This window comes from Lepidothrix coronata, unplaced genomic scaffold (genome assembly GCF_001604755.1).
Source record: "Lepidothrix coronata isolate B3197 unplaced genomic scaffold, Lepidothrix_coronata-1.0 Scaffold19, whole genome shotgun sequence".
NCBI classification, from domain to species: Eukaryota; Metazoa; Chordata; class Aves; order Passeriformes; family Pipridae; genus Lepidothrix; species Lepidothrix coronata.
In genome coordinates, this window is record NW_016690199.1 from 1,419,212 (window position 1) to 1,433,998 (window position 14,787).

A 14,787-nucleotide genomic window follows, 5' to 3' on the forward strand; every position below is an offset into this window, starting at 1 on the left:
ATGCCATGACCTGGGAAATGTCAGCTCCAGCACAGGAAGAACAAATGCCCTGACCGTGGAGGTGTGTTGGTACCCACAGTGCTTTTTGAAACACTGCTCTGCCCTAAAGGGGAGCAGTTCTCTGCTATTGGGAGGACATAGAATTGTAGAATCACAGAATGGTTTGGGTTGGAAGGGACCTTAAGAGCCACCTGATTCCAACCCTCCTGCCATGGGCAGGGACACCTTCCAGCAGACCAGGTTGCTCAGAGCCCCATCCAGCCTGGCCTGGAACACTTGCAGGGATGGGGCAGACACAGATGTGCAACCTGTGCCAGAGCCTCACCACCCTCACAAGAAAAAATTTCTTCCTGATGAACATCACTCATTATGATTTGCAACTTATTTACAAATTCTGATGTGACAGTAGTAACGATTTCATACCAGAGCTGAAAGTTCGGGTCAGAGCCTGTGCTCCTCTGCATACGGATGAATCAATAGAGATTAACTCAAAGTATATCACAAATTCAATATTGTGGTGCTGTTGCTACACACCTCTGCTTTCCTTCAAGCATGCTTTCTATTCTGCAGTCTTTTGTAAACTATGTCTACTTTAATTAGATTAGACGGATAAATCCTGATAAAAACAAAATGCTTTTGTCATTTAAAGACACTTTCGAACCAGATATTAATTTATACAGATCTGAAAGTCTAACAAGACAAGTTTCATACTTCACACGGCTTCATATTGAATTTGGTTCTGACAATGTCAGCTATATCCTCTGACGTTCAAAGGTCAAACATGTAAATCATGGCCGAGTACAATAATTTCTTGCTTTGCTTGCAGCTGGCATGTGGCAAATGGATGTTGAAATCCAGCTGTTTAAATCCTCGATCATCCATTTCAGTTTTAGCTCAGCAGTGAAACGACTAAAAGGTATGTTTTCAGAGGAGTGTGCCAAACTGTACCCCAGGGATTCCCACTCAACTTGAAATACTAAAAGACTCTGAACTTCTTTGACATGTAAAGAATACAACATACAGATGTTGCTTTATAAGGAAAGTGCATTACAAAAGACTCACAGATTAAGCTGGAAAGCCAATAAAATGTTGGATTTGATCCTAAATGTAAGGCTAGAAAATTAAATTTAAGGTTTGCCTCTTTAATTAGCATCAGGGATCAGTTGTCCTGCAGGCTTCAGTTTCTGAACCCTTCAGCATCACCCTAGAGCAATGTGCACTACAGGGTAAATGTACAAAGGTTGGCAATGGCCAAACTTCCACTGACACTGAAAGGGGAAAACTGTACTCTGTACTCCTTTTAGAAAACCCTCCCTACAGAGATTGGCCCCAGAGTACCAAAAAACCATAGGTCCTCATACAAACCCCAGGGTCTCAGCCCAACATGTGCTGATTTTCCTGCTTTGAGTGATGTTCTCTGCACAGTGTGGACAATGCTGGTGGAACTATCAATGTGTCTCTAAAAAGACTGGTGACAATGACAGCTTCTGTACATCACAGTTGCACAGGCTTTTTCAACTGAGAAATCACCTCTTTTTTTTCTTTTTTTTTTTTTTTAATCCAAGGAGCCACAGTGTTGACAGATTGATTAAAATTGGCTAATCTGTTCCTTTCCCCCATTTCAGTTGGTTGATTGCATGCACAGGACTGCGCCCAAGCAAAAGCTTCCCAAACAGGTCACTGCTCTGGTCCTGCTGTCCTATTTCTGATACAGGCCAGGATGTCATTGGCCTTCTTGAACTGACTCAGCCTTTGACTGACATGGCCATGACAACCCTATCCTGATACACTGGGCAATAGGAGCAAAGCACTTTACTAAGCATAGACACATTTGACACGATTAAAAATTACTTGTTTCTCCAGTTTCTTAAACATCTGATCATCCCTGAAGGAAGATAAATGTTTGAATGCGTTTTGACTGGTCTTCACTTTCACCTCGTTGTAGCACTTCCAGTTATAAAACCTCATTCCAAGCCCACACTTTTTCCCAGTGTCCCCTCTACTCTCAGATCTGGGTCAGAGCAACACAATTCATGCAAGCTACCTTCTTCCACGGTCTTCAAAATGCCAGTCCACTTCCATTACAGGGTGCCAAAACAGACAGTACACAACTTGCTTCTCAGCATCACAGTGACATTTATTGCAGTTTGTACAAAAACTGCTCTGTATGTTAGCATTGGTATTGTCCAGACAAAGAAAGTAAAGTTAAACTGCTTAATTTTGATTTTTTTCTCACATCAAAGACTAGGGAAGTAGGTTTTTTTCCTCGAGACAGCATGTTTTAGATAAGTAACAATAGTGGAGAGTCTCAGAGGAGAAAAGACAGTGTTTCAATAACAGTGGTCATGAAATGACAACTGCACCAGGAAAGGGCAGTTCCCCGCTCCTGAAAGCAAAAAAATTCCTTTCAATTTCCCCAGCAGCAGAATAGCATCTTTTGAACAATGCTGCCCTGTTCATAACCAAATTCTTTTGTATGCAGACATTGTGTCTAGACAGCCTTAAAAAAAACTGCCTCTACTTAACCTCGGGGAGGGGGGGAAGGGGGAGTGTTGGGGGGTGTCGGGGTTTTTGTATGTGCTGAAGCATTTACCGGTGTGCTCAGGTACTGACCACAAATAACACAGCACAAATTATTCAGTTTTTCTCTGGAGCTGATGGGTGCATCATTTTAAAACAGGCAGGAAGCAAACCAGGATCACACATTCTCTCTGAATTTTATATCCATAAAAGCTTTCTAGAGGTCACCCAGCTACTATACACGCAATAGTAGATGATATTAATAGGATCAATTTACTGCAGGAAGAGGAAATGAGTCCACATCACCCCTGTTAGTACTGACCAGTTTCCCCCACAGACACAGCAGCTTTGTCCAATCTCCTCACAGGTCTTTATTTTACTTTTGGTGACAGCAACAGGACTTCCATCATTGACTCTGGCAGGAAGAGAATGAAGTCCTGCAGTTTACAGAAGAGCTGTACTTAATCTGTCTCATCGTGTTTCTGTACTTGGAAAAGGGAAGATCTCCATTATTCACGTACATGTGAGTGCAGTCAAGGTAAAAAATAATAAAATATTTTTTAAAAAAACCCAAACCTTAGCCATGGATAGAAAAACATCTGATTTATCTTTGAGACTAAAACAGAATCCCCTTCTGCAGAGGGAAAAACTGTGTTCTGGACTAACACACACCTTTTTTTCTACACATCCTCGCCTCCGAGGATCTGATTGCTTTGGGGTCAGTACTGACTTGCAGATCCCCGTGTTGGCAGAGGAGATGGAGGATGTCTTTCTTCTAGAAGAGCCAGGTGAGAAGCACAACTTGACCTGTCAGGGGATCCCACAGAAGGGTGGGGAAGGAGGGCATGAGCCCCGGAGAGCAGGAGGAGCAGGTTCAGACAAAAGGGCTGGAGCCCCCATGAGCCCCAGGTCAGAGGTGTGTAGTTTGGGGCTGCAGGGGATTTGGCAATAAGGGTTAAGGGCTGCCTCTTGCGGGAGAGGAAAGAGTTTAGGACAGGGTGAAAGATGGTTTCTGATATGAGTAAGAAAAGGAAAACTGAAGGACAGAGGGCACATGCCAGGCAAGGAGGGATTGAGAGGTGTCCATTCACTGAGGCACTGATTGTGTTATGGGATGGAAAACCTAAAGTCTGGGGATTCCAGCGGGAGTGGGTGAAAGTTACCCCATGGCCCTCTCTCCCCTGGGACCCAGGGCGGGGAGGAGTCCTATCTGTACAGAGCACGGATGTCCTCCCTGCATCACTCCCACTCCCATCCCACTGGCACAGGGATGCCAGAAACTCTTCTCCTCTCACCTGCCCACTCCTCTTTTTGCAGGCAAAAAGATAACGACCCCAACTCTGAAGAGAGACATTTCCAGAAAGGGAGACCTTCCTCAGAAAATGTATCAGCACAAACAAACTGATGAGGATACAGGATGGGAATGACAGAATTTGAACACATGGAAAACAATTCAAGGTTGGAGTAAAGGAAAATACATTTCAAAGATGTGTTTTAGGGACTTCAACCGCTGCCAAGTCAGGCAGCACAGAAGGAGAAAAGCCAGTATTGGAAGTAAGGTCACAGAAGTTTAACTGACTACTAGTATTGCCATAGCAAGCTTAAACCACTGCTCCTAAGCCTTACCTGTGTTTTGCACGTCCTGGCTACTAAAAATGATTGTTGTAAGAGAAATGCTGCCCTTTCATCTGATTTTCCTATTTCTGGTCAATAAAGCACTGAGAAATAATACTGAGCCCAGTTTTGCCCTGCAACCCTCCTGCCATAATGAATGAAAGTTGGTCCAACAGTCTTATGAAATCAAGGTTATGCAGAAACAACAGCTTAAGCATTGGAAATTGAGTTGTTATTTATTACTGCAGGGTCTTGATTCCATGCCCACACTCCCTGCTGCAATAATGAAGTGACCAAAACAGGATATTCTACATCAGTGACTAATTGACACCCAATTAAAAAAAAACAACAACAACAAAAAAACCAAACCAGTATGACATTAAATGGCTTATTTATAGGTTCTGTTTTCTGAGATCATAAATTCAAACATTTAAATTTAATTACTAGATTTTCAATCCCAGTAATATATTGGATATTGATCCATTAAGTTACATACTGCATATATTTCATTGCCAGCAATTTGAAAGGGGGTTGGTAATTTAGAATAGGAAAAGAGAAGCAGTTTAATGATGGTGGGTTTAGCAGCAATACAAATTACACTTGATTAAAAGCAGAGAGAAAAAAGGGAGGGTGTGGTGTGTCTTAACAATCTAATTTAGTTAATCTCTTTTCCTAGACACTGAAATCATGACCTAAAGGGTAGTCTCTGTGCACATCTGATACCTGCTGGAAGACAGTGTTCTCCTGCACTTGAATGCCAGGGCCCTTCTTGGCTTGGTCAAATCTGAAGCACTTGATGTAAACCAGAGGGCTGCTGTTGGGATAGCACTTCCCATAATCCAGGCAAGGAGACCAGTATCCCTTTATGGCAAAGTTTCCTAAGGAAATAAATTCTGTGTTGTTATGCCATGTGCACCTGACTCCTGGAAGTTCATTCTGCAGCTTCTGTCCCAGTTAAGTTGTATCAGAGAAGTCAGTGTCTCAGACTTGTCTCCCACAAGCCATTCCTACGAAGCCATACAGGAAAGACACAGTAAACCAAGTCTTTGTAGTTGTGCTGCTCCTGGTACTGTCTAATCTTTCTTACTAAAGTGCATTTGAACTGCAGAGAGTGTCACTAACACACACCCATTGCAATAAAAACAGATGAAAGTTCAGAGAATAAAGAAGCTGAAAAAGTTGAAAGTGGAGGGACTAAAATTCCAGGGGAAAAACAGCCACCTCTGCTCTCCCAAATTCTGACAAAAAACTACAAACTAGCAAGAATTCCTGCATGTGCTTGACCTGTTTAAACTGAATCCAGAAGAATCCAAAAGGTTTATGCAGCCTGTGAGGATCAGATCTTCGCAGATATTGATCAGAGAGGGGCTTTTTACAAAGGCTCTGGAGTGACAGGACAAGGGGGAATGGCTTCAAACTGAAAGACAGTAGGGTTATATCCGATATTAGGAGGAAATTCTTTACTGTGAGAGTGGTGAGACACTGGCACAGGCTGCCCAGAGAAGCTGTGGATGCCCCATCCCTGGAAATATTCAAGGCCAGGTTGGATGGGGCTTAGAGCAACCAGGTCTAGGGGAAGGTGTCCCTGCCTATGTCAAGGGGGTTGGAACAAGATGATCTTTTAGGTCCCTTCCAACCCAAACCATCTTTAGCCATTCTGTTGCATTTATTGCAGAAGCATTTCTAAATATTGGAGCAAATTTATAGATTTCAACATCCTCAAAGTACTTTACCAACAAACCCTGAATAATCAAATAGATAGCAACGGGATTTGAAGCAGGAGAGAGTTTTTTTAATGATTCACATTCAAAATTTTAGAAGATTTAATAGATTGAAGATAACTTTAGAAAGAATTGCATTTGAAAGAAAAGGTTCTATACAGTTCCTGCTAAAGCAGAGCTACACTGCAAGGATCCACAGGACCTCCTAGAAAGTCCCAGTCCTTTAGCTAACCACATGGAAAGGCATTTGCTTGGATAAGGCTAAAATGCCCACGGGTCCAGAGTTACGTTCCCCTTATGAAAATTTGGACTAGAATAGCACATTTTGCTTAAATTTAGCCCATTTCAAGTCCTCACACTTGTGTTTGCAAGAGCCTCGGTGCAGCAGGTGCATCACTCAGCAGCACAGGAGAAAAGGGGGTAGTGAGGGGCACCACATTGCAGGAGGAAATATTCTTCCCTTTGTATTCCTCAGAGTCACTTTTGTCTGGCCAGAACTGGTGTTCGAAATGTTCGTAACCACTAAGCGTGACAATTACTGTCTGATGAGTGTCACGGAGAGCAAAGAGCAATAATAACCCCTTGTGTTTGTGAAATAGTCTGTGGACTAACAAACTAATTACCACTGTCTGAATTCCACATTTTCTTGCTCCAGAAATCAAGTGTGTGTTTTGCCAAGTTACTCCAAGATCTGCCAACTGCAGACTTGAGCCTGTCTCCTCCAGGATGGCTGAATTGGAAGACTTTGTAACACAGATGCCCATCTGGGTTTGAGATAGTTAAACATACAGTGATTTTCCACTTATGCACATTATATACAAAGCCAAAGTAAGATCTAGAAAAGCAGGGGAGCCATTGCATGGTCTTAGGGATGATTGATGAGCATAAGACGTAATCCTACTAAGTACATTTTGCACAATTAATATTAAAACCTAAAACTGAGTTGGACCACTTGTCCAGTTTGCTCACACAGCTAAACCACGTGTGCTTCACCAGAAGGTGACGATTCAAAACTGACCTGAGCCTGCTCAGTTCACAAAAGGTTTTCAGGCCCTTTGCTGCTGGAGGGCTGCAAAAATCCTCATGCAAACACAAGGTCTTTCCTTCCTTGCTGTCAGGGCAGTTATGCCCGAGTGTGCTCCTGCTGTGGCTGGAAGGTTGGCGTAGGATCCTCAGTGCTCCATGAACACAGACTGCTGGGTTGCTGCTTTTTCTGTCAGGGAAGCACTGAGGCTTTGTACCCAAGAAAAAACTTGTCCCTGGTGGTGCAAAGTAAGAATTTTGGAAACAAGATTGAGAAGGCATATAGAATATCCCTTTCTCATCCTCTTTTCAGAAGACCTTCCCAGACCCAGGTATAATGCAAGACAAGTTCCCAGACACTTTCAACTGTGTATCAAAGGTATGACAAGTTCCCAGACCTTTCAAGTGTGTATCAAAGGTATGAACCATTGTATAAAAAAATATACATTTCTTTAAATGCATTGCAAGCTTTCCATCCTTCCCAAGTGACCCCTAACTTCTCTCACCTCCAGTGATTTCAAGAGGGGATAGTCCTGAATAGACAAAATGGACAGGGGAGAAACCAAAAACAACCAGGCATAAAAACAGTGAAAAATCAAGTTTCTGTATGACCATTTTTCATGTGATAGAGACTTGCACGAAAGCCTTTGGCCACTGCTCACAGTGGGTTAGAATACTCGTTTTCAAGGTATTTTCTAACAAATTCAGGATATTTGCTTTGGCTTCAGCATAAAATCTTTAAAACCATAGATCACTCCAAACTCACAATGCAAGACCTTGTATTTGTTTCCACTAATCAATACAGCCTTGGGAACACCCTTTATCTGCACACAAAGCTACTTTTGTAGGCTACAGACTTGTGATCTAGGGTCCAAACCTAACATAAGATAAACCAGGCACTCTGCTAGTATATGAGAAACCAAAACTTCCCTGAGAAGCAAAGACAAAGATGAAAAATTAGCAATTATCATTACCGAAAGTAGGAAACTAATTTAAGTTTTTAATTCTGATCTTGTAAAGGTTGTTTTCCAGCTTCCAAGCAAGAAGACAAATCCTACCCTGAAGGCTAACTTACTGCATGTTCTCATCTTTTTTCTTTTTTTAAAACTTCTTTAGAAAATACTTGCCTTGCAATAAGGAAGTAAAGAGATTTGAGGTTGTTAAGTGATCTAAATATTGTCTTACAAGTACTTAAAGAGATTTGTGATAATGAGCTCTTCTAACAAAGGCAAGCAAGATCCAACTGCTGAAAATGTAATTTGGAAAAAATCAAAATGGAAGGAATTAAGAATTAGACTATTGGAATAACTCATGCAAGAAAGTGATATTTAAAGATCAGATGTTTAATAAATATTTTTTCCAGTCTTATGGAAGCACCCATATGTTCTGTGCTGCTGCTGAAGCTGCTCACCAGCACTGCCCCTTACCAGGCTCTCTCCACGATCCTCTCCAGAGGGTTTCCCCCACGCATGTGACCATCTTAAGCTTTTCTCTTCACCTCCAAACTGCAAGGCAGGACAGCACGAGGACTGAAACAGGAGAATGGTGCTACAAAAGAACAAACTCCTTCACCAGCTGCAAAGTGTAAGGCTCAAAGAGATCCTAAAGATCAACGTGTGGCTCTAATGCCCTTTTTCTGCATCCTCTGCTCTTGACCTCTCTCACAGGTGGGGTTGTGTGCAGCTCACCACGAGGAGAGGACCTTTAAAAAAATGAACTTAATGAAAACCAAGGGTTTACTATGGTAATTCTGGCTGAAGCTTAAATTACCACCTCGCTGTTTGGGTTTTGTTTCCAGACAAGTGTCCTTTAATACATTTAATACATGCAGATGGGTATCTGAGCGCTGGAAGTTCACTGCTGAAAAGTTACATGAAGTTTAGATGGAAGGAGGTGGATAAAAAAAAGCCAAGCACCTGGAAAACACTTCATTGCTTCTTTATTTAGATGCACCCACAGTACAGAGCCTCTTTAGCAAGTGCAAAAGAGGAAGATTACACATTTATAGCTGGGAGCACCATTGAGTTCGAGTTTCTTTGATACCATTTTTAAGAAAGTAAACTGTTTCCAAAGAATGACATTTGAATCCAAGAGCTTAAGACCTGCTTGTACTTTATCCAGAGGTGGAAGATATTTTTGTTTTACTGTTACTTGGATGCAGAGTAGAAGACATTTTCACAGTCTGGTTGGACCAGTCTATATAATTTTCATATGCACCTTTTAATATATATAAAAAGTGTTTCATTTTTCCCCCCTACCCACAGATAGTTAAATGCAACTAAGTTTAAAAACAGTAATGGGACCAGAGCATTCCTATGGGGAAAAATGAACTTTTGCTGCCCTCTCCTGCTTAAACAATGAAATGCTAAAATATTAAGATCTATGAATCTAATGCTAACCTTGAAACAAAAAGCATGACAGGTCATTCGCTATACTACAGTCAAAAATAGGACAACAACAAGAAATGTATCGGTACTATTTATATTTGAAAACTCCTCATGGGTCCATAAGGTTATGAATACAACATATTTACAGTTAAGTGATCCAAATAACAAAAACTCTTATTCAGAGAGGTCATGATAAAAAGCGTACGCTTCTGTGGATGGGAAGCAACACTTGGATAAAAGTTTTCAATGAAAATCAGTTCCATTCTGTTTCAAGATACTGCTTTGTAGACTTCAAAACGAAAAACTGGGCTATATAAAATATGCTGCACATACCAACTAGGAAAAACTAATTCGTGGCTCACTCCAGAGCTGCTAAAGGAAGCATGTGAGCCAAAATAAAAAAGCCACATGTAAATAAAAACATTCTTCAATCTTGAGCATTTTCATCTTTGTCTTATTTTAGGGCAACTGCTTTGGGATGGTGCTGTCATACAATTAAGAGAAAAGGGCATCTTTGTTTTCCAAGACAGAACTAAAAGCAAACTATTTCAGTTTTACTTGGAGGGAGAAGAATCTCGTCTTTCCTGCTCCTCACAAAACAATAAAGAGCTTTTTACAGCTCCTAATATATTTTCTTTTCCACAGAGTGAGATAGCCTGAGGCTGTACTTATGCACGTATAATGTAAGTACAGCTGCTCCATTTCTTACTCAAGCAATTCTTGGCTCTAACACCCTCGATTTTTCCATATATGAGAGTAGATAAAAAAATAAATTAAATCCTTTTATTTATGCTAACAAAATCAGGATTAAATTTACTGTAAGCCTGCTAGTGAACGCTCCAATGGCATTAGAATACTTTTATTTAAAGCATTCCAACCTTTGGAAGGGAGACAAAAAACACTCAAAAGCAACGAAAGGAAAACAGTAAGGGAGACTTGCAGGATGAAGAAAGCAACGTGTGCTCAATTGAAAGTGTATGAGAGGAACTTTACTTTTACAGTTGTTACATCCCCATGACCCGATGCAATGCCCTAGTGTCGAAAACGCGGCTCTTTTCCTTTGACCAGACAGCATCCAATCCTTCCTCCTGAAACCAATATGGCACAGGACACGAGTGGCCACCCAACGACTGCCGGACGAGCAGCGAACAACAACATTTACACAAACAAAGGTAGTTTCTGGAACTCAAGAAGCGAACGAAAAGCGTTAATTAAACAGACGCACTGATCACACTTGGGCCCGTGTGCTGCCTCCTTCTCGGCCTGCAGCTCCAAGTGACAGCAGGGGGAGCTGTGCAGGGCAGGACATGGCGTTGGGACCGCAGAAGCCTGTGGGTCCCGGGGGTACGGTCGTATCATTGTGGCAAGTGCTTCTTTTGGGTACATCGCACAGTGCAAACCTACTGCCATGTGAGCCTTTAGAGTCAAGTGACTAATAACATCACAGCGTCCCGTCCACGTTAAACATTCCTTCTCGGAAGTGATAAGTCATCTATAAACTTTAGATACACCCCACTATCCCCACATCAGAGGTAACAATCAGAGGTAACAAAATATTGCAACCCATCAGGTTCTCGTCAGTCTTGTATGATCAATAGCAGAATGACATGTCAGAAACCAAAAATAGTTATGAACAAACAACACTCACCTAAACTCTAAGTACAGGACAAGGTGCTTTTTCTAATTTCACATTGTTGTGTTTTACTCCACCAGGTGAAAAACATGAAGTTTTAGTCCTCCATTCTATCTCAGTTTTTCACAATGGAACATAGTCTTTGAGCATGAGTTTGAGTCCACCCTTTTGTACTGTATGATCATTTCACACAGAAGTCACACTAGCAAATATTATTTTTTTTTTTGGTAACAGAAATAAAAGACTGTCAAAATCAATGGGCTAAGGGACATGATTTGTTATAAATTTATTTAATCTTCAGTATTTCAGCTTGCACCTTTGCTTCAGCACTTTAAAATAAAATGTTTCAACTATGACAGTAACTGCCTAATTTACATTGCGTCCCAGTCAATGTTCTTAAAAGAAGCTCATATTAATCCCATTAAAACCATGTTGTGTTTGGTGTTGCATATGACTAGTTCCACTTTTTTTTTTTTTTTTCCAGAATTAACAGTGTCAAGTTCTTACAAAACGTTGAGTTTACAACATTTGTGTGCGCAGACCCAGGAGTACAAACTGTGACCTGATAATCCTGAAACAGTCAGTAGTCTAGGAGGGAATCCTTTTTTACCTCTTTTCCGTGCCTGAAAACAAGAAAACTTCAAATCCTACTGTATATTTAAATGGTAGGAAGAAAAATATACAAGCTTGTATTTATACTGTATTTCTATCAATGGCAACAGGTCATAAATTCATGTTTGCAACTATCACAAAGACTCATGAACACCAATTCAGTTTTATACTGTAAATACTGCTGGATTGATGGTTTAGGATTATCAATTCACTGTTGTCATATGTCTATAACAGTTCAAAAGCATCCTGGAGAAAAATCCCAAAACACATACCTTCTGGTATATAATAATGCAACTGCATTAGCTAAATATATACTGTACATAAGTCTTATCAGCATTTTACCTACCAAAGATGTAAGATTCCACTTTCAAATACAAAGCAGATAGCCAATAATGTATACTTATAATACAGCCCTCTTCTTTTGTTCTTTGTAATTTTTTTTTTCCTCTTTTGTTTTAAACAATTTGGTCACAATGCACCTTTGATATAAAAGCATTTTAAACTTTATTATTAATACTCAGAACATTAGGATTTCCAGAATTCTTTTTTTTTCAGTAGCATTTGTAGAACCACTTTTGGTAACAAATACAGTAGTTAGGAATGAGCATCCAGATGAGAATGCAGAAGTGTATTATCCAGAATCCTTTCCAGCTAAGACCACAGGGCTGGTACTGTGATGAGTAATAGTACTAGAACCACAAAAACACTAGAGTATGTTTTTTAGAGGCTACATCCTCTTTTGCTGGAACACTTTATAAATACATATTAAAAAGTAAGGCAACAACTCCAAACTGTCCAAACTGCTATCTCAACTCATTTTCCAATTAGATCCGTGACCACTGGAGATCAACTTCATGCTTGTGTTGTTTAGCACGTGTGTTCTTTCTAAATGGTCCAATAAAAACATACTGTAATAATTTAGCAATTAGTGTTTCTAAACCAACTCTGGTACGTGTCTCCAATGCTGCATCACTAATACTGGTTAGGTACTGAAGTTCAGGGTGTTACCACTGCCCGTTTTTTCAAGGATTGTGGACACTAATTTGGATTTGCAATAAAAAGGTGCATGAATCCAAAGCTCCCTTTCCTACTATGTTTATCACCTACTTGTTTTTTTTTAACTCCTAATGCTCAAATTAAGGAAGCACCAGAGACAGCCTGGTACTAAAAAAATTCTCACACCAGTAAACAAAACTTTTATTCAGGACCAATGTTTTTCATGGCCCTGATCTGAATGGACATTCAACTCATGAAGATGTGCAAAAGGAAAAAAAAAGTCAAATTACAGTAAAGTTATCCAGAGAAGGAGGATGTTACACGAACTCATAAGGAAATGACAGTCTTTTTTCTCTTTTACTATAAATACACGTAACAGTTTAGCAGAAAGACAAGCTAAATTTTAAGATTGTTCACATTTGAAAGTTGTATTATACTCTCTGCTAATGATAAATAAGGAACAGGTCCTGACAATGGAATTTGACATTGCAATTTTCATCAACAGATCTTTGAAGACTGGTTTTAAAGAAGGGTTAAAACAATGATTATGTTTGCAAAGTTCTGAGAAGTCCATCTGTTGTCCAAACTTTGGATTAAAGTCCTTATTTTTTTCCTTTACTTAGAGACAGGTATATACAGTGCTGTTGTAATAATGAAACAAATGTGAAATCTACTGTAAAGTTGCACAATACAGAAAACTGTTGCTCCATCTTCTACTACATAAATGTGTGACTCCACAGGTTAATAATGCTGTTTTGTTTTTTTGTTAAGTTGGAATTATTCCATCACGTCTAAGACCTCTCTTTAATTCCAAATCCTCCAGTTTTTTCCACAGTTCTTCGCGTTCTTTCTCTTTCTTCTTCTCACTGACAGATGAAATAAAACAAAGTGTTAGCAGGAGAGAAGACTGTATAACATTTATGTTAAAATATATATATTTGACATTATTGGCTGCACTGATTCTCAAGAACACAACTGCAATTTTCCCAAGAAATTTAATTTTTAAAAATATTTTCTTTTTTTTCCTTTTTGTTACCTACATAAATATAACTAAAAGCAGTATGAGAAGAACATAAAACACAAGCTGAGCAAAGTGACAGTGTTCATAGACACTAATTTGTAATGAGGAAGAAAAAATGCAGTGGACTTTTATTATGGGCCTGATGGATCAATATTATAAAAATTAACATTACGAACTAAATTATTTAATTATTTTCAACTTTGTTTATGTAAGCATGGCATTTTTTAATATTAAAAATAACAGCCACTTCCTAGAAAAAGCTTTCCCTGATTCTTTTAGAATTGCTATTCTTACTTAACTGACTGGTGGCTTCCATTTAGCTTAGGCACCAGCCAAGGCGAAGTTCAAGCTAAAAGATCTGCCTTTTGTTCACTGAGTCACTCTTTTTCCACACCAAATTCCTACAAGATCTATGTAGCATTTGCTTTAACAACAGACTTCAATGGTTGATTTGACAAAATTAAACAGCAAATCTAACATTTACTTTACCTGCATTGTTTGCTTTCTAAGTTTCCTGTCTCTGCCATAGCTTACTTTGAATAAATCTCCTTGGTACTGTAAGGTACAAAATGCTTTCAAGTTCTATTACATCACCTTATAGGTTTAGAGGAAATGGAAATCTTAACAGTGACAGAAACACAGATTCTCTGCTAGTCACATTAGAGAAGTCTTGAAAAATATTTCAGCGGATTAGAAACATCTCTGCACATCTTGATTCAGTCAAAATACCAACATCTGGCTCATTTATTTGGAATTTTAATTTCCCAAGAGTATTTTAAACTTATAAAAAAAAAAATACAAACAACTTTTAGACAAATCCCCAAGGAACAGTAAAGAAAAAAAAAAGAGCCCGTTGTTACTAAAAGTATTTAAAATTAAATACAGGAATAAGTGAAATAGTCTTACATTTCCAGGTTACCTACCAATATTTATCCTCTAATCATTATGAAATATATGCCTGCTTACCTAATGATCACCTCATCCAACTTACCTATTTGACCTTTCCTAGTCATTAATATTGAACATATTTCTCAAGTTTTAAGTGGTATCATAGCTACCCTTCTGATATGTGGTTTTATTAAAATGCTAAAGATTTTCTGGAAACATTAAGGTAAACATCCAAGCAGTTTATACCTTCAGGTATTTGCATGTTTTAAAATTATAAGCAGTAAACAGAAATGGTGAAATGCTTTGCACCAGCCCTGAACAGGAGATACAATGTCAGCAGGGGCAAGAAAAATTCTTTGTGCAGTTCAGCCA

At 39.4% G+C, this 14,787-nt stretch overlaps 1 protein-coding gene across 7 annotated transcripts in view; it reads right to left on the bottom strand.

Annotated features, from left to right (window-relative positions):
* Positions 1-11,079: 11,079 nt before the first annotated feature.
* Positions 11,080-14,787, bottom strand: part of PPP2R5E (protein phosphatase 2 regulatory subunit B'epsilon) — a 78,010-nt gene continuing 74,302 nt past the window's right edge. For all 7 annotated transcript variants that reach the window (XM_017807550.1, XM_017807548.1, XM_017807545.1 and 4 more), the window contains one exon: positions 11,080-13,372. In XM_017807550.1, coding sequence (XP_017663039.1) covers positions 13,273-13,372 — 100 coding nt within the window. In that variant the 3' untranslated portion in view covers positions 11,080-13,272. The remainder of the gene's footprint in view (positions 13,373-14,787) is intronic.